Raw genomic sequence first — 18,294 nt, forward strand, 5'->3', positions numbered from 1 at the left:
AAAGCATGGCCTGACAGCATTCCCTCTTGGCCGTGTCCTGTGCAGCAGCAGGAACAGGGAGCACAACTCCACACACAGCTCCTTTAAAAAATGTTTTATTTTATTAACTTAGCCTGTCGTGGCTAAACAATGCTTTGCTGTATTCAAACAATATTTTAAAGACAAAACATGTGAAAGTTGAACCCTTTCTTGATGGAGAAAGGAAGATGCAGTCACTGCTGTGCTCCATCTGACATTGTACATGGTCAGAGTATAATGCCCAGCCCTTTCTAGGCTGCCTGCAAACACTGCTTTACCACTGACATTACAGCAGGAACAGCCTGACCAGTCAATAAAGAATAATTTGGCTTTTTAATTAAGCTCCTGTTTATAATCCAGAAAGCTTCTTTGAGTGCAAGTTCTGCTCATTTGTCTTTTTTGGGAAAGCCAAAGCAGCACTATGATCTTTCAAACATAACTGTCTAGACACAGACAGCGAGGTAACTACTGCCCAGCCAGGAGAGGGTTCCCATAGTTAAAGTGACTTTAGCAAGTGTTCTGTGGCACCTGAACACTCCCTTGGCTTTGAGAAAAAAGTCATCACTGGAGTATTCTGTTTGGTTCTCTTGCAAAAGCTAAATTTAGTTTATAACACTCATTTATATTCCATTGTGGAGTATAAATAGAAATTCTTAGTGGAACCAGGGAAAAATTTCAAGATGAAGATTTGAAAACTTGAAGAACTTTAAATTACTGTAACAGTGAGGTATAAAAATGAGTATAACGCCTTATTCTTGCACCCATTCAGCCCCCATCTTGGGGCTGGGGAATTGGGCACTGACCCAATTGCTCTATGTGTTTTATCATTAGAAAATCCTAACTATTGCACCATCACAGACAAAGGTTATTCAGACACTGTACTGGATGTACTGGCGATGTTCTCTGGAGTAGGAAGGATGACTTTTTTTAAGTCCTGCAGTAGCTCAATCTTGTGATCCAGTCTTTTTCTGTTTTCAAGAAGTTTCTGGATTTTTTCTTCTGTTCCTATTACAAAAAAGGGGTAAAAAGCTTTTATTATTAAGAGAAAAAAAGATTTTATTATTATACATAAGTATTACTAATATAAGTTATATATTCATCAACGCTGCAGAGCTCCCGATGCTTGGTTTAACCTACAATAAAACCTTTGTGTTTCTGCTGCAATTTCTGTAACCCACCACCTTGCATGCCTGTTGTCCTCACAAAGAGCTGAACTCTGTGTCTGCTGAGAGCCTGGCTGGTGTGTCAGAGAAAGCACAGAGCAGGGGTCACATACTCTGTCATCCATATGCTGAAATGTGTAACAGCTAGTTTTGAGATTAAATTTAAAACATCTCAGCATATGTAAAAATTACTACTTTAGCTACTCACCCGCTGTGTTAACTGGCATATGAGTTTTCACAGTTCTGTTTTCAGAGCCTATTTGTGTGAAAACTCCTTCAACAATCACATATTTTAAATCTTTAAAGATACCATCTCTAAACGACACTCCTAAAGCAAATTTACAAGCCTAATAGATTTTAGTGAGCAACAAAATTAAACCTAAACACAGATGCCTTGGACAACTACATTCACAGAGGTTGGTCTGTGGACAACAAATTACTTTATCAGTGTGTGGGAATGTTGAGAGTGCAGATTCTAAGTAAGAAGAAGACATTTTGTATGAACTGAACCTGTTTTTCCTCTTTTGGGGAGATGTTGAAGGATGTCTCCAAAGTTGCAATGAGTAGAGTGGAGAAATTCTCTCCAACTATTCATCTCATGCTATGCAGAATAAGAGAGCCTTAACTGATTTGGATAAAAACAAAACAGCAGTTTGGCCTTTTACATCCCTGCTGCTTCTTCCTCTAGTCAGAAAGCGCAGCACCTGCTGCCTGTGGGTGGATGTGGAAGGTGATGCACACAGACGCTTTTTAAATATTACCCAAAGTTGGGTGTGGATGTTGAAAACACCATGGGAAATTCTGGTAGCATTCACTGACGAGGGACCTAGTGTTCGAGCCTCGCTTTGACTGAAGAGAAGGAGATGCCCCTTCCCTTCTACAGTCAGGTGACATATACTTGAAGAAGCTGGACATGTACAAGTGGAACCAGGGAAAAAAAATCCCTCTTAGAGAATATCTGGATATGAATTAGTTATCAGATATTAACAAAGCAGCTCGGTTAGAGCATGGTGCTAATAATACCACGGTTATGGGTTCAATCCCCATACGCGCCACTTGTGATCCTTCCAACTGGAAGGTGGATCCTTTCCAACTCAGAACACTCTGTGATCCTGTTGATTCAGCATTTGGGAGAGCTACAGATGGAACACACACAGCTCAGTTTCTCTCCCGCCAAAAGGATGTGGCAGAAATAGAAGTAGCCCAGAGAAAGATGTCAGTGATGGGAAGGACTGGCCTACAGAAGTGCTTCTACAGGAAGGCAGGTAACAGATTGAGAACCTTCCACCTCATAGAGGAAATTACCTGAAGGGAAAGAAAATGTATTTCTGTAAAATCAAGAATGGCCTGAGGGATGTGGACCTGGACTGACTGCCCCACGTGCTATGGGGCTCTCAGTGAAGGAACTGCACAATAGTTTTAAAATTAAGAATCATAGTGTTTGTTTCCACAACCTTTATCTGAATTGCAGAATTTGCTGCTACAGATCTCCTGAAAATAAATGCTGTCAAGGAGCTCAAAAGCTCCTGGCCAGACTGCTGACCAGCACAGAGGAGAGGGAAGCTGATGGAGGCATCCTGCCCCAGCAGGACACACAAGAGAACTGAAAGCAAAACTTAAAGAAGTCACTTTTCCTTGGAGGAGAGGAAAAGAACCTCCAACCTAGAAATCTGAAATTGCTGCTGAGGTGACAGCATAGTCTGTGTGGAAAGTTTTATGTACAGTTGAGTTTGCAGTAAAGCTGCATGCTGCAAAAGGAGTATGGATCCCTGGGATCCTTGTATATAAAAGGGATTTTAGAAAGCCTTTTCAACAGTTTCAGTTCAGAGTAGCCTTGCTGTTCTAGCATGTAAGGAACAGGTTTTGCATGATGATTTAAGTGCCAAAAGGATTAAAGTTTAAGCATGGCAGAGGACCCAGAACCATCAGCTTGAGACACAGTATTTATACCAGTCCTACTTCATGTAGTCCTTGATTTAGTACGTCACCACAGAGACTTGCTAACTAGAGCTTATAAGAGATTATGACAACAGTAATAATAACCAAAAAAAAAGAAGGAAAAAAAAAAGCAGCTGGTGATCTGCTTCCCTCTCTAGTTTCACTTCTAATTAACATGGTTTTCATTCCTTTCTCACTGCTTCATTTTAAGAGCTCCTCTTGGATCAGTTTTGGAACTAACCTCATTATTGACCTTGAAATTAAAAGATCTCAGAAAAGAAGATTGTATGGTACAGGAAGAATTGAGCTGCTTGAATTGTGGGGATTTGGAGAGGGAACAGCTAGTACCCGTGAGAATCACATGGTTGTGTGCAGGGAGGTGCCAATATTGAGAGATTTTCCTGTAAGCTGAGAAGAGGATGAAATAATTGATGCAGCCGTGAAAGACACAAGTGTGATCCAAGGTTGTATCACATAAGGAATTCTGAGCAGAGGTGTTTTAATGTCCTCAGATGAGGCACCGGTGGAACCTTGTGTCAGACACCTGCAACACTGGACACTACAACTAGAAAAAGAATTTAAATGCAAGAACAGGATTCTGAAGGGAGGAGCCTGACTTTTTCAGTCAAATGAAGGGGAAACAGCAAACATCATCTTCGCATACCAAACCTCAACATTAGCTAATTAAAACCCTTTTCACCAGAATAAATTAAAGCAAGAGTTAGAACAGCTGTTAGAGAGGGAAATAGGAAGCATGAGACTTGCCTGTCTGAAAAACAGCTTCAGCCTTGCTGTTTCAAACAGCTGAGAGTTCAAGCCCCAGAATTTCCTTCCACACTGTGCTCCCAAGCAACTGTTCCTGCCTTTGTCTGCATTTCACTCTGAGCATTCTCAACTTGTTTTTCAAAGCACAATAGCCCTCAGTCCAGGTGAGTTCTGCTGGCCTTTGGCTGCTGTGTTTCAGTGGAAAGCATTACTCTGACCAGCACTTGTCAGCCAGTAGCAGAGCTGTAATGCTGCAAGTTGCTGAAAGGAAGCTGTGGAGAAGGAACCCAAATAAGCTTCAGGAGAGGGGAGTTCTCCTAGAGCAGAGTCCCTCTGGCCTTTTAAAGCCATGGAACTGTGAGTTGCTCCCTCCTTCAGGTCAGCCAGCCAAATCTGATATACTGTATTTCTAAAGATTCAGCTAGGCATGTCTTTTGTTCAACTGTTTATATAACACTGAGAAAAAAAGTTCCTTGGAATTTTCATTTTAAATGATTGTTCTGTCAAAATTCTCATTAGAATAATTTCAATGCCAAATCCCAGACCAACTGACAGCTTTTCTGCACGTACCTGAATAAACATTTGTCAGTATATTTTCAAACAGTCCACAGTCAAACAGTGCCATTACTGTCTCCTCATACTCTGGGGAAAGAGATAATTTGATGTAATACTACTGAGTAAAGGTTTACAGAGCCCTACATTAGAAATACAACAAAACAATAATTACTTATTTTCCATTATACTGACTGCTTGAGGTTTTAAGAGGTCTTCTTTCTCATATAATCTATATTGAGAAAGAAGGATCAAGTTGTTAATTCTTTCTTTTTAGTTTCATACAGAAAATTATTCCCTTTTTGGTCTGCACCACATAACCAGTGCATTTAAAGAAGAGTAATATACTTAAGTCATGTTTCACTTCAGTGTCCCAGGACTGTGTGATGGCAGAGCTGACTGTACCAACTCCTCCTGACAGGGTCACGTGTGGGACTGAGCTATCCCTGTTTACTGTTAAGCAACATCCAAGAATTACACCTCCATTTCATACCTGAAGTTTCTGCTAAAGCAAAATACAAAGCACTCACAGAGTTCAACTGACCATTGACACACAAGCTGCTCATGAAGGAGGACTTACCAGGTGGGACATTTCACTTTTCCATGCATGTACTGCAGTTACTTTGCATAAAATAACATTCTTTATGCAAAGGTATTACTCCTAACCTTGCAAAACTGGGAGGACAATTGGAGAGGAAGGTTTGAAATTTTCTTTAACTGTGTTGTGGACAAAGCAACATTAGATTGGAATTCTTTAAAAACAAAGTACTTCATACAAGGTGATAAACCCATAAAAACCCCAAACAGACACTAACAGCTGACAGTACAGTTGTAATAAATCACCCAAAGCCTTAAAATGTACATACTTAGGGATTTTCACTCAGAAGAGAGTGCTGATATTAACAGACAGCTGGTCCCTCTGTGAAACTGCAAGAGCAACACAAACGTATGACCCAAATAAAACCTGGTTCTCTTCAGGACCTCTCTGTTCTCCAGTTCCTGAGACAAGAGGCTGGACTGAATGTTCCTATGCTTATGTCAACATGTAAAAGGTGGCTTCAAAAATTGAAGTCAGAAGGTCTCACTAGAGATGCTGAGTTGGCAGCTCTTACATAATTTTGAGAAAGAAGTTTGTCCCTTACAACTTTCATTTTAAGTGGTCATTCAAAAGGGAAGGTCATTCTCAATGTCCTACACAGCTGCAGAAATAAGGACGGAGTTATTTAGCACCATGGCATCCTCAGGAAGGTGGCCCAGGGCCAAGTGTCTGGGATTCAGATCTGCACCTCTGCCCTGACAGCAGAGTCCCTGCCATGGGTCCGCCCAAAACATACCTGTTTCTGAAGTGTTGTCATTCATCAGTTTTTCCTGAGCCAGGTGAAGTGTGTCCAGCATTTCTTCAAATATGTCATCCAGAAGCCCAGCTTGTTTGCACTTCCTAACAAATTCTATTCGAACTGTTAAAACACAAGAGCATTCTCATACAGAAGCGATCTGTAAAGTGGGCTTTGCTCCCTCTCTTCAGAAACTGAAATTTTGGCCAAAGCCCTTCCACCAGTAACAAATACTTTTGCAGATCTCTAGCTCCTCCAGCCACCCACACAGCCCTTTTCAGTGGGAACAAAGAAGTAGCCAGGCAAACGTAAGCACTGTGCTGGGTGCAAAATTCCCTAAGCTCTAGATTTGGCTTCGTTCATCAGAAGCCAACAGCTCCACGACTTTAAATATGCCATTCCTAAAGCTCATGATACCCCCTAGTGATTTGTCTTACTTGCATTTCCACCAATCCTTAGGACCACACCACGGACAAAGCAGGCTAAAGCACAGAAAACAGTGTAATAAATGATTCAGTATTAGATTTGGTAAAAATTGAGGCTACTTTTACTCCAGGTGATCCAGGCAACTAAAGTTTTTTGTTACAGCCCTTTTTATATAGCTACTCTGTCAGATTTGCATTAATAGATAAATAACTTTTTTTGTTTAATCCCAGAGCAGCAGGTCAGTGAGAAGCTTTAGTAAGATCAATGCAATGGGCTGTTGAAAAGCTAAGAGCCATTGGATGGCTCACAAAAGTCTGCCAGTCTCTATTAAAAACAATGTTACATTTTACTGGAGACATTTGTGAGGAAAGAAATGCCTTCTCACTGACACGAGATGCTCTATGAGTATTTCAGAATTTTTTATAGGTTTCCTGTTCTTTACAGTGGTACTGAAATTCAGAAAAAAACACAAGGCAGCCACTTGCAATACCATGCCCATATATTAAGCATATCCATAGTGAGGTGAATAATCATCACTAGCACATTCCAAACTTCCAAGTGCCAGCAGAATCCCAACAAGCAACTGCAGCAGGAGCTTCAGGGTAACACGAAAACTGCAGCACTGACGGATAGGTCCTGTGATCCATCTCACTGTTGTAACACCATATGTATACAATAAAACACTGTATTGTGTTAAGCACCATTTGTACACCTAGGCTTCCAAACGTAAAATGTGCTGTCCCCTCCTCAGAGCACCTCCTCTGTTAAAGCCTGCCAGGGTTCCCATTTTGGATTTAACTGTACTGATACAGAGGAAGGGCATCGGGCAGAGGCACCCCTGTCTGCAGGAGACAGGGCTGAATGCAGCAGCCAGAGTGAATCAGCAGCTCACATCACACAGCCAGTCTCACTCAGCCAAACCACAGGCATTTGTTTGCTGTACAGTTATTAGAACATTCTGCAAATCAGACTTCTGCTGTCATGCCAGAGCACGGAGAGCCACTCGTCTCAGGAGAAGCATAAAGATACATTTGCAGCACAACATTTGCTACCAGCTATCACCAAGCTCTGCACTTCAACAGTACCTCCTAGTTGCTTCAAAAAGTTGTTACCAAATGTCCAATATATCAGAGTAAGGCTCCTTAACACTGAAGTTGTGTCAGAGGCATCCTTTCTTCAGGCCCAAGGTCCTGCAGGGGACACTCCTAACCTTGGACACCTTGATTCTACGGTTAAGACTGTTTGCTTATATAGCCTCCCTACATACATATTACAATTTATCCATTATCATAAATCCCACTCCAGGCTCCCAGAGACTTAGTCCTTTGTTCCATCTATCACTGCATTCTTGACCCACATATCTTCTTCTTATCTTCCCACTGTCCTTGCTGGAGGAGCAGTGTTTGCATGCTGAAATTTTCTCTGCTAAAAATTTCACAGGCACAATAAAAACTGAATTAAACCTTATGGTATCAAAGTGAGTCTCACCTTTATGCCTGTTGTTTTTTCTTTTTAGTATTCGTAAATGGTTTTCTTCTGCTGTGTCTTCTGTACTCTGTAAGAAAATCAAAACAATATATTTTTACATCATGCTGATATTTACTGCTCTTCTCATTATCATACTTCTGTTTTAACAGAAAGATAAAAAGCAGTTCACATTTCTTTAAATACAGACAGCTTCTCTGCATGGCTAACAATATTCACCCTCCAGACATTCTATTTTGAAAATGGAAGCAAAAACTGCTTCAAAGCAAAATCACTTTAAGAAAAGCCAAACACTTGGGACACCACCTTCCTTAACCATTGCATTTACAAATAGCAGAGAAGTTACCAAAAGCCTACTGGGAACTCCCAAGGTTCTGTCTGAACATTGTTGGAATACTTTTGATAAATAAGTCCTTTGCAGGTGTGCATCCCCTGTTTTAGTACTACGGAAATTCAGAATTACCATATCTTCCCTGACGGTGGGACATGTCAATGAACGTCTTCTTTTCTTATTAGCTGCACCTAGGAATCATAAACAACAAAGTAACAAAAGTGACAACCTCAGACTGACCATCACACATCATGCAAATTCCTTCTTTTCCCAAAAAGCTGCAGAAGTGAGGCATTTTGGGTGGCAAGGCAAAATTATGTTTCAGCTTCCCCAAACACCTGACATTTCAGCAGAATTCACATTGTTTCCATTTAAGAAAATTGCAAGCATGAACCAACCATTAGGAAAAAGTGCAAATCATTATAGCATTAGGGCATCACTTATCCTTTTCAATTCAGCAGATTTTTAATTGTGGCAGAGTGAACTTACTCCTCCTGGTAGCAGCGCTACCTCTAGGTGCCAAAATAATGGTTTGGTTTCTTTTCCAAACAATTCTTAACTATGTTAATAAACCCTCAAAACTAAGACTACATAAAGAATTATTTAGGTGTCTCAAAGACATACAAATGGCATGATGTTTTTCATCAACATAAAGACCCTCCCAGATAACCTCCAGAAGCCATTTGACTTGTCAGCTTATTATTATTTATGCTACAAAGTGTTTGTAGTGATGTGGTATGAGATCCCTGAAAAATTATCTCTGCTTTCACTGCACCCTTTCCATCAGCATGCACCAGACTCTTGCCAACATCATAACCGGCAGCTTTTGGAAACAGCTATACAGTATCACAAGCAGAGGAGTATAACTCTGGCATGGAAGACATGGCAGGAGCAGAGAAAGGCAGAGAAGAGTGCAACCACCCAGCAAAACCTGAATGTTTAAAGTACAGTGGAGTTATACTTCCCCTTCCCTGTTTTGTTCCAGAACCTCTGGGCAGCACTTAGTAAGGCCTTTCTTGTTAGAAATCATCCTGTCAATAGGAATGAGGAGCCACTGTTGTACTGGGAGGCTGTGGAAACAAGTTTGGGGTTTGGGCACTGGTGCTGTACCTTTGCATTTTTCATGGCCTGAAAGGAAATTGGTCTCTCACTTTATCCAAAACAAACCTGTAAGGCCTAATTTGGGGCAGTGTGGAGATACTGCTGTAGGTACAACGTGTTCCTTGCTGTCCAGCATGGTATCTTTGACACATGATGGGATTTTTTGAGCTCTCCCTGATACCTGCTGTAAGGATGCCTTATACAAGAGGAACACAGTCTGAAGAGCAGCCCAACTCCTCCTGTCCTGCAATACTGTCTGCTGTCCTGCATTTGTCAGCCTTTACTCTGTCCACATTCAACTTGTCCAGTTAAACAGAGGTTGGACTTTTCCAAGTCCAAGCTGCTCTCCCATCCTTGCTGCACAGAGCTGCAAGGAGAGTTCTTGGCCCATAAGGCACCTTATCCCCTTCCAATCACACAGCAGAGCCCTGACATTCCAGCACCAGAATACTGTAGGAACCAAGAATAAGGGGCTTTTCCTTAACCCTATTTTCTCCAAAGTATGAAGCAAGAGACACTGGGCTTGGGGAAACCAAGTGTCTTCTACTCAACTCCCCCTTGCTCCCCACATCCCATTGTACAGCTATTCTCAGGAGGTGAGAGAAGCTCATTCAGGAGGCAAAGTAGACACTGCCAGCAGAATCCATTTACCCCTCCTAAACAGAAGGTCTCTAAATTAAGTGCCTTTGGAAGAACTCCTGTAGGAGAAGACTCTCTTCTCAGGGAACATTGTATATGCAGCATTTGAAGACACAAAAACCATCCAGTACCTAAAGGGGGCTACAAGAAAGCCAGAAAATTACTTTGTACCAGAGCATGTAGTGACAGGACAAAGGGAGATGGCTTCAGACTGAAAGAGAGCAGGCCTAGGGCAGATATAAAGAAATTCTTTACTGTGAGGGAGGTGATGCTCTAGAACAGTTTGTCCAGAGAAGTTATGGATGCCCTGTCTCTGGAAGTGTTCAAGGCCAGGTGGGATGGGGCTTTGAGAACTGGTCTAGTGGAAGGTGTGCCTGCCCAAGGCAAGGAGGCTGGAACTAAATAATCTTACAAGCTTGAATCATAGAATGATTTGGGTTGGAAGGAGCTTCTAAGACTTAAGCCCTCCTTATGAAGAAGGTGGGTCTAGAGGGCCAGACTAATGCCTGAATATTATCTGGCACTGGAAACAAAACAATCCTGGGCCTGTCCAGTACTTGTGCCCGAGCCCACCTGGGATCCCGGGCAGCCCCAACAGACAACCATTAGACCAGAGAAATAAAAATAATTTTGAAAAGGGAAGAAAGGTCATGATTCAAAACTATGGATAAGCCAAAAGCAAAGCTACTAAGTAAACTAAGAAGATGCACTTGGTTAGTGAACCACAGCAATATCAGGTATTAAACTGACTGTATGTTTGGCTAAGAAGCCCCAGCCCTTACAACTAAAAGCTTAAACAACAATAACCTAACCCATCCCTTAAGTGTCATCAGGGTGGAACAAGACTGTCAAGAAGGTTAGCCAAAATTTGCTACACTTCAGTGGGAGCACACCTCTGTCAGCACAAGTGCTTACAGTTCAATTGAGTTCAAATTCAAAGTGAAGGCCAGCCTAGGACCCACTTCACTGTGGGCAGAGTTGTATGCATTAGGCTAACAAGGTCCAGCTTCGGTTGGGATTCCCAAATACCTCTGAACCAGTACTGCCAAATGAAGCTGCATTTCTGTACCACAGGAAGCAATCCTTAAACAGGGGTTGTACAAACCTTTTGTTACACTTAAAAAGCTCTTTGGGATCCTTCCGAATGAAAGGCCCTATTTTAAAAACTACTGCAGTGAATACAGAAGATGCAAATGTGAATGTCAGCATAACCACAGACAAAATCCCAAGGTGACCTCTCCTGTAACAGCCCTCCCCTTGCTAAATTAGTGCAAACTTGTGTGCAGCTCTCCTGTCCCACATGGATTTTACGAGCTGCTTGGGCCTACTTGCCCAAAGAAGAAGTAGAATGATTCCATGAAGGATTGGGTCCATTGTGGTTTAAGTCAGTTTCAAGGAGATCCGGGGAGAATCATATTTTAACTTTTCCCACCTCAAAAAACCTTCTTGATTTTTCTGCATACATGTGGATCTCAACCAGACCACTCCTGCAAGATTAGAAATCCACCATTCAATATGAAGGTGGTAATATTTATTTTGTTCATATAAATTACTGCGTGTAGGATGCAAACTTTTAAAACAAATGAAATCAATGAAGTCATTAAAGAAACTCACCATAGTGATTGGTCCTATTCCCTGGGTCATGTTTTGGGCAGAACACTCTAAAATTTAAGTTCAATTTCAAGAAAAAGAAAATAAGTATTAATAAATATGCAAACAGAGTGACACTGACCAATTTTAACAGATACTTTCATCTCTTTTCACTGAACATAAACTGAAAGACAGTTTAAAAAAAATCAGGATTTTTGTTCAGCATTACCCACCTCAGAAACCACCTGCTTTTAAGTCTCGTGCATGCACAACCTTGTATCTGCACTGGTAGAGCCTCAGTGGGCTCTGAGCACTGAGGCTCTGAATGATCAGTCCCACCAGCAGACCCTGTCTGGGCCTGTCCGCTGCTCAGGCCCCGAGTTGGACACATTTCACGTGTGTGGCAGTCACTGTGTCAGAGACACTGAAATGAGATTAACGCTCCCAAGGTAAAACGCCACAGTCCTGACGCTGCTCCATCACAGCCACTGCAGCCCTGCCCCACGCAGACCAGGAGCCTTCTCAGACACCTCTGCTCAGCGATCCATTCCTCAGCCCTGCAGGACGCTGGCACCACCACCCACTCGCCTGGAGGTCTCTGTGCCCCTCCCTGCCACTGCCCTGTGCTCACGGAATGGCCCCAAATCCTGAGTAAGTATGGCAACCCTGCAGCAGCAAAAGCTGCTCAGTCCTTTTGTTACTTAAAGACTTCAGTAGTATATGCAATGGGAGTATTTTCAGTGGTTCTAGGAGAGCAATGTGAATTCCTTGGAAAAGGCAAAGTGCAACAAATTTATCTGAAAATATTCCTTATCTTTTGGATACAATAATGTCCAGAGAACATGAACCAGCTTTTACAATATGCCTTTCTTACAGAAGGATCCCAAGTCACTTTTTAAGCACAAATGCCTTGTCGGGAGCATGGCTTAATTTATCTCTTCCTTACAAATCTATTTGCCAAGACTGCTGCAATTTTTAAAGGGAAACTGCATTTAATAGGACATTTTGTAATTATTGTCATTCTTTTAACAAAAACAGAAGCACTGCCCTTAGAAATGCAGACTGTTGCCTTGATGAGGAACTTTTGCATGAAATGTATATTAAAGCACAAAAAATCAGATTTAGGTATGCCTAACAATGCAATCAGAAAGCTATATACTGAAGACACCTTATTTACATCCCTGAATTTATAATACTGCCCTTTTTATTCTTCCCCTTCCTTTAGTTCTAGTCTTTTACAGTTAAGAACAACCCATCCTTAGCACAAGACTATCTTATAAACTACAGACTTATATACATACAGTATATATTTTACTATTCAGGCCACTTTATTTGGAAGCACTTCCCTACTATCATTTTTGCAGGACAGCAGTGGAAATTGCACTTATTTCTCCACCTCTACTCTTAACTGTCCACTTCCACAGCACCATATGCTTTCTCTTTTTTTTCTGCTTGATTTGTTTTGATGATCACTACTCATCATCACAACGATGGCAACTTGGAATTTAAAACTACCAGCTCTGCCTCTCTCGAAGGAATTCTCTCTTTTCAGTATGTAATATTTCATCTTGAGAATGTGCAGGGGCTGTCAATCCAGGTCAACTCTTTTTCAAGTCTACTCTCCAATAATTTCAGCTAGCTACAATTTTTGTGCTTTATTTATGCCACTGCTACTGTGCAAAAGTATTTAGGTTCAAATTCCTGAAAGCTGTCCTAGTATCTTTCTCTAATCCAGTCTTTTCCCAGCTCTTCAATCCAGGTTGCTATAGCCCAGTTTCCTAGGCTATCACTGTCACACACTGACTTAAAACAAGGCATTTTTAAGGGTGCCTCTTCCAAACCTCCAAGGTCACCAGCTCCAAAATGCCACCAAACCAAACTGTATATGCAAGCATTTCTTTACCAGTTTGTATCTAGACTGCTGTCAGTCCCACTTGTTTTTCAACATCTTTTTGAACCTGAGCCTTTCTTAAGCTATAAGATGAAAGCCATTTATTCTGCGATCACAGAAAGTTTTCATTTTCCCAGTTAAACTCTTCCATGAGCTTTGCAGATTGACAAAGATTTTACAAGCATCAATTAAACATCCCATCCTCCCTGCATAGCTGGGCTTACAGCCTTGCATAGATGCATTCATTTTAGACAGAGAGTGCTGTGAAGCAGCCAGGAGTGCAAGTGTCTTGACACAAAATGACCCATCTTCCACTGCTGCCAAGAACTGCACAAGACCACCCCCCTTTGTGAAACAAGTAGTGATTAAAATGATCCCCAAATTACTCTAACATGACCTGTGATCTCTCTGGCCTTGCACAGAAATAAGCATCAGGGCTTTTATGAACCTCAAACTTTACCATAACTTTAGCATTTCAAAAGGTGCCTGAAGCCACAATTTTTCAACCCCTTCATCTGCATCCTCCAAACAATTTGGTCCATCTGTCAATGGCAATGCAGGCAGCCCAAGGGCAGTGGACACCACCAGGACTAGCATAATCAGGACAGAAAATCTACTTAGAATCCATTCAATTATGTTAATGCTAGCAACATATTTGAAATACAAGGCCTTTGGTGGGAAACAAAGTTCTTTGCTAGCATAGGGAGGGAAAATTACCTGTATTTCTTTAATTTGAGCAGGCCTAGAAGTGATATAACTTGCTCTGTGCTCAGATCACGTTTACTGGAGCTTCTGAACCAACAAAAGATTTAGAATCTGAGTGACATTAATAAAATCTCAGTTCTTGAAGATTAGCTAGAGAGTCAGTAAGGACTGACTTTCTCAGTTTTGGCCTTGTTATCTTTCAGTAATGTAAACAGATTCCCTCCCACGGCGGTGAAGTTTTCCCGTGAAATAAAAAACATTTCTCCCACAGTTTGCAAACAGGCATCACTTCAGGAGAGGCGGATTTATTTCCTTCCCTAAGAGCCCTGTAAGCCCCACTCAAGGAAGACACGGCCGGGGGCGGGCGGTGCCGGTAGGGAGCGCGGTGAGTACCGGTAGATGCCGTTGACCTGGTCGGTCTCCACGGCGGCGTCGTCGCAGAGCGCGCAGAAGTAGTGGTAGCTCCTGCGGCACGCGCGCTCCTCGCAGCCCACCGTGGCCCCCTTCTTCTGGCAGAAGTTGCACATCTACAACAGGAGGGGGTTCACCAGGTAAATGTCACAGGCAGCTACTGCAAATCCTGCCAGACAGGGCAAATGCCATTCTCTGTGGGAAAGTCCAGTATTCCATTTCAAGTCACCTCTTGTGTAATTCATCATGCAAATTCGCTCCTGCAAACTCCTACCCATGTCATTATTTCTACCTTACCTCTATTTCATACCGATAAATTTGTAAAATGAGCCAAAGGGCCGTGTGAGGGCACCGAACAACCTTCCCAAGTAATTTCAATATTAATTGGTGTTAATGTTTGTATTTGTTTTCTAGGCTAACTTCATAATGAAAAGAGTTCCAGCCAGGATGTAGGGGAGGAAGGCAGCTGAAGACAAAGGCAATTTAAGAAAACCCTCACTTAAATTATGTTATTTCTGATAAACTCAGAGGGTGCTCCTGTTTACAATTGTGGAATGCATTCTTTTGATTCAGGCACTGGCTTAGTTCTTTACCAAAGTCTCAGAAAACTTCAACTAAGGACATAAAACCAGAAAAAAACCCACCTGCATTTTAATACAGAATGAACTAAATTTCACCAAACCAAATGTTTACTAATCTTACTAGATTAGAAAGACCAGCTACTTTAATCCTTTTTTTAAAGCACAGAACAGGCCAGACAACCTTCAGTACTATGAGACTGCAGATTCAGAAACATTTCCTTACCAGCCGCTTTCCTCTGCTGAGCTCTTTTACCACTGATTTCACATCAAATCTTATTCCCAGATTTTCTGGGTTTTGATCTTCAGATTCCACAAATCCTGAGGAAAATAACTAAAAACAAAAGAGACAATTTTAAGAAATAAGAATGACTCAGTCACCAGTGCAGAAAAGCTACAAGGAATACATCTTTTCTTCTTACACTTGCCCCTACCTAAGGAGGCTGATTTTTCTCTGTGTTAACAAAAGCTTTCACCTACACTGAACAAGGAGCTGTGCTTAAACATTTCTGCAGAGAAAAGAAGTTTCTCCTTCCACATAAGAGATTTCACATAAAATGAAGGCAAACTAAGAAAAGATAATAAGGTGAGAAAGTTAACTTATTAAAAACATGAACAAAGAAAATCTGAAATTCCATGGTGCCCAGAGTAAGGATGAGAAGATCTTCAGGCAAAAGACCTCCACACCTTAGACATCCTATTATGAGCTCAGCTGTTCAGACTTACAGCTGGATGCAACATTTTCTGTAATAAGATTTCCATACAGCCCAAGGCTGACAACAGCTGACTGCAGGAGAAAAACAGAAACATTGTACATATCCTGGAAGAAACCTATTAAAAAGGCACACATGCACACTCAGGCCACTTTAATTCCCATAGAACCGCTGAGCCGTGACAATGAGTGAGGAAGGGGAAGCTCTTGGCAATTATTTCCTAAGCATTATATGAAGCTAATTCCAAACAAAAGGGAGTTACCCTTTCATCAACTAGCAGCCACAGTCTGTGTGCTCAGAAGGTGATAGTTGACTGCAAAAAAACCCAAAAAAGCGCAAACAAGCCTAAGGCAGAGAAATGAGTAAAGTTGTTGGGAGAAGAAAGAAAATTAAAAACAGAGAGAGACAAAGTTTTAACATTGGAGAAACATTAAAGCCATAAAACCTGTTTCAATCAAAACATTGTACCATAAAACAATGCCGTTGTGAAACATTCTGATAAAATAATAACCAGCCAAAAAAGCTATCAGAAAATAAAGATTGTGACAATTGTGAGAGTAAGAAGGCTGGGACAGTAACAGCCAGAAAGCTGCTCTAGCAGCAATCTCCTGCACTAAACAGCCCTCAGCTATATTCTCTCTCTGCTGAAGGGAGAATACAGAAGCTGTAATTGATTCTGCACACCAAGAACCAGCTCCACCAACATTACAGAATAAAGGAGAGGCAAGAAGAGTAGAAGGATTGCAACACACTTAGAGCTTCACAGATATTTTTATATAAAAAACTTCTGATATTTTTATTTCTTATTTTAAATAAGGCACAGACTGGAAAGCTTTTTAACCATCAAGTGATAGGGATATTTTCCTGCAAAGGTTTAAGTATACAACTTTCTGTGGTCTGAGAATCCTCATCCAAGAGGATGAGTCTCAATAGTGTCTCAAGAAGAAGCATTCCTGTTGCTAGATTGTATGTGATCTTTGTGGCGTTTTCACGTGTGTCCGGGACCACTGATCAGCAACAGGCACACATGAAAACACCACAGATCAACAGCTCCAGTGTGCAGACACATGCTCTCCTGCTCCAAAATCTTGGCCAAGCCGTGCTGCTTTTCACCCTAATATAAACTTGCTGGTTTGAATAACCAGCCTTTCAATCCAGACATCATCGCAAAATCAAAAACAGATAAGCAGTGGAAACTTCCCTCTTATCCCTTCTCCACTTCTCCTCGGTACTGACCAGCTAAAGGCACTCACCAGACAATCCTGATGAGCTGCAATATCTTTATCTGTGGCAATATACATCACAGAGCCAGCCTCCCCTTCTGCACAAAATGCACATGTTCTTCTCACCATCTTCGCCATTATCCAGGAAGCACTGAAAGCAGGAAAACTGGGACAAAATACAAAGCAATTGACAACTTCCATAAGACAAGCAGGACAGAGGAAAGCAGACATTGCCTTCTAACTGCTCCTTCACCTACATCCCCTGGCCCTTGGTCCTTTGCTCCTCCAGTAACAGCTACCAGTAAACCAAACAAAGCCTGCACTTGGCACAGCAGTGGGATGGAAACCAGATCCCAGGACCTCCAGCAATTAGAGCAGGAGAAAGAGTGGTTTATCTCCTCTTGGAAAGTCACTAACAAGTCATAAGGGGTAATAAAAGAGTTTTCAAGCTTGCTTGGCAATATCTGCTCCAAAAAACAGATTAAAGAGACTCCCGGCAAGTCATGCCCTAAGGTGTGAAACTCCTTTTATTTGGAGGAGGGCAATCACTCAGTGTTTTCTTACCCTACTGCTGCCACATGTGGTCTGAGAGTCAACAAAGGACAGAAAAACAGCTGCCTCCAAGCTTCGCCAGTGCCTTGCAGGAGTTCACAGAAAACAAGGAAGAAACACTAATTTCTTACTGTAAGGATGTAGCAAAGTAGTGTGGAGAGGTTTGCAAGTAAATTGGGGCACAAGAAGAATTCATATATGCGAGATTCTAATATTCTCTCTCAACAAAGTGAAACGCTAGCAGGAGTGACAGTTTTCCCTGAGCCCTAGGAATTACCACACAGTCTTCTTCACATAGTCTTTCTCCAGCAGGTGCAAAATTCTGAGGCCAGCTACTCACTTCACAAAAGCACTCTAAGTGTTTCTGGACAAGCCTTTGCACACATCCCCCACCAGCAGGTTAGAGCATCACCCCACAACATTTGTAGCAGAAATTTTACTTTGTGTTTTTTGTGCAAGTCCACCACAGAAATCTTCAGCAACTTCCTGCTCCTACAAGGTGTGATACTCCAAGCTATCCTCTGCTGGAGACGTCACCTCTGACAGCACAAACTCCTGTATGACAAGGCGGAAGAAAAATCTTTGTTTACTTTCAAGAAATAGGCAGCTCTGAAGTTAAATTATTCTAGTGAGAGGTAGTAAGGCTCAAGTACAAAATAGGCAAGAAATCTCATAATCCAACAAATCCTGCAACTTTTTTCTGGGTTTCAAAATACAAACTGTTTTTCGTTAGTTTCCATCTCCCTTGCATAAAACAGACTGGGTAGCCCCAAGTGAAAAGACCACCAGAGTAGAAGAGGATTTTTAAAATGTTTTCTCCCCTCTGGCTCACACTACTGACAATTTACTTGTGATCACAAGTCACTTTGCACACAGCTG

The 18,294-nt window shown here is 41.7% G+C and overlaps 1 protein-coding gene across 2 annotated transcripts; it reads right to left on the reverse strand.

Moving 5' to 3' along the window:
• Positions 1 to 79: 79 nt before the first annotated feature.
• On the reverse strand, positions 80 to 17,970 carry PHF11 (PHD finger protein 11). Of its 2 annotated transcripts, XM_014868834.2 has the most exons (10): positions 17,856 to 17,970; positions 16,894 to 17,029; positions 15,154 to 15,261; positions 14,332 to 14,465; positions 11,367 to 11,413; positions 8,145 to 8,203; positions 7,685 to 7,751; positions 5,771 to 5,893; positions 4,455 to 4,526; positions 80 to 1,023 (listed from the first exon to the last, which is right to left on the reverse strand). In XM_014868834.2, the coding sequence occupies exons 2-10, from the start codon at positions 16,999 to 17,001 to the stop codon at positions 884 to 886; spliced, it is 858 nt and encodes a 285-aa protein (XP_014724320.2). In that variant the 5' UTR covers positions 17,002 to 17,029; positions 17,856 to 17,970; the 3' UTR covers positions 80 to 883. The 2 variants fall into 2 exon arrangements, with proteins under 2 accessions (XP_014724320.2, XP_088015779.1); XM_088159653.1 differs by lacking the exon at positions 4,455 to 4,526.
• Between the last annotated feature and the right edge of the window lie 324 nt (positions 17,971 to 18,294).

Source organism: Sturnus vulgaris, chromosome 2, assembly GCF_052056855.1.
Source record: "Sturnus vulgaris isolate bStuVul1 chromosome 2, bStuVul1.hap1, whole genome shotgun sequence".
NCBI classification, from domain to species: Eukaryota; Metazoa; Chordata; class Aves; order Passeriformes; family Sturnidae; genus Sturnus; species Sturnus vulgaris.

Excerpts from the sequence above, each read along its gene's own strand:
- PHF11 (XM_014868834.2), bottom strand. The coding sequence starts at position 17,001 with ATGGCGAAGATGGTGAGAAGAACATGTGCATTTTGTGCAGAAGGGGAG. Across the intron at positions 4,527-5,770 it reads TGACAACACTTCAGAAACAG|AGTATGAGGAGACAGTAATG; the intron begins GTATGTTTTGGG and ends CTCTTTCCCCAG. Across the intron at positions 1,024-4,454 it reads ACTGACAAATGTTTATTCAG|GAACAGAAGAAAAAATCCAG; the intron begins GTACGTGCAGAA and ends TTTTTGTAATAG.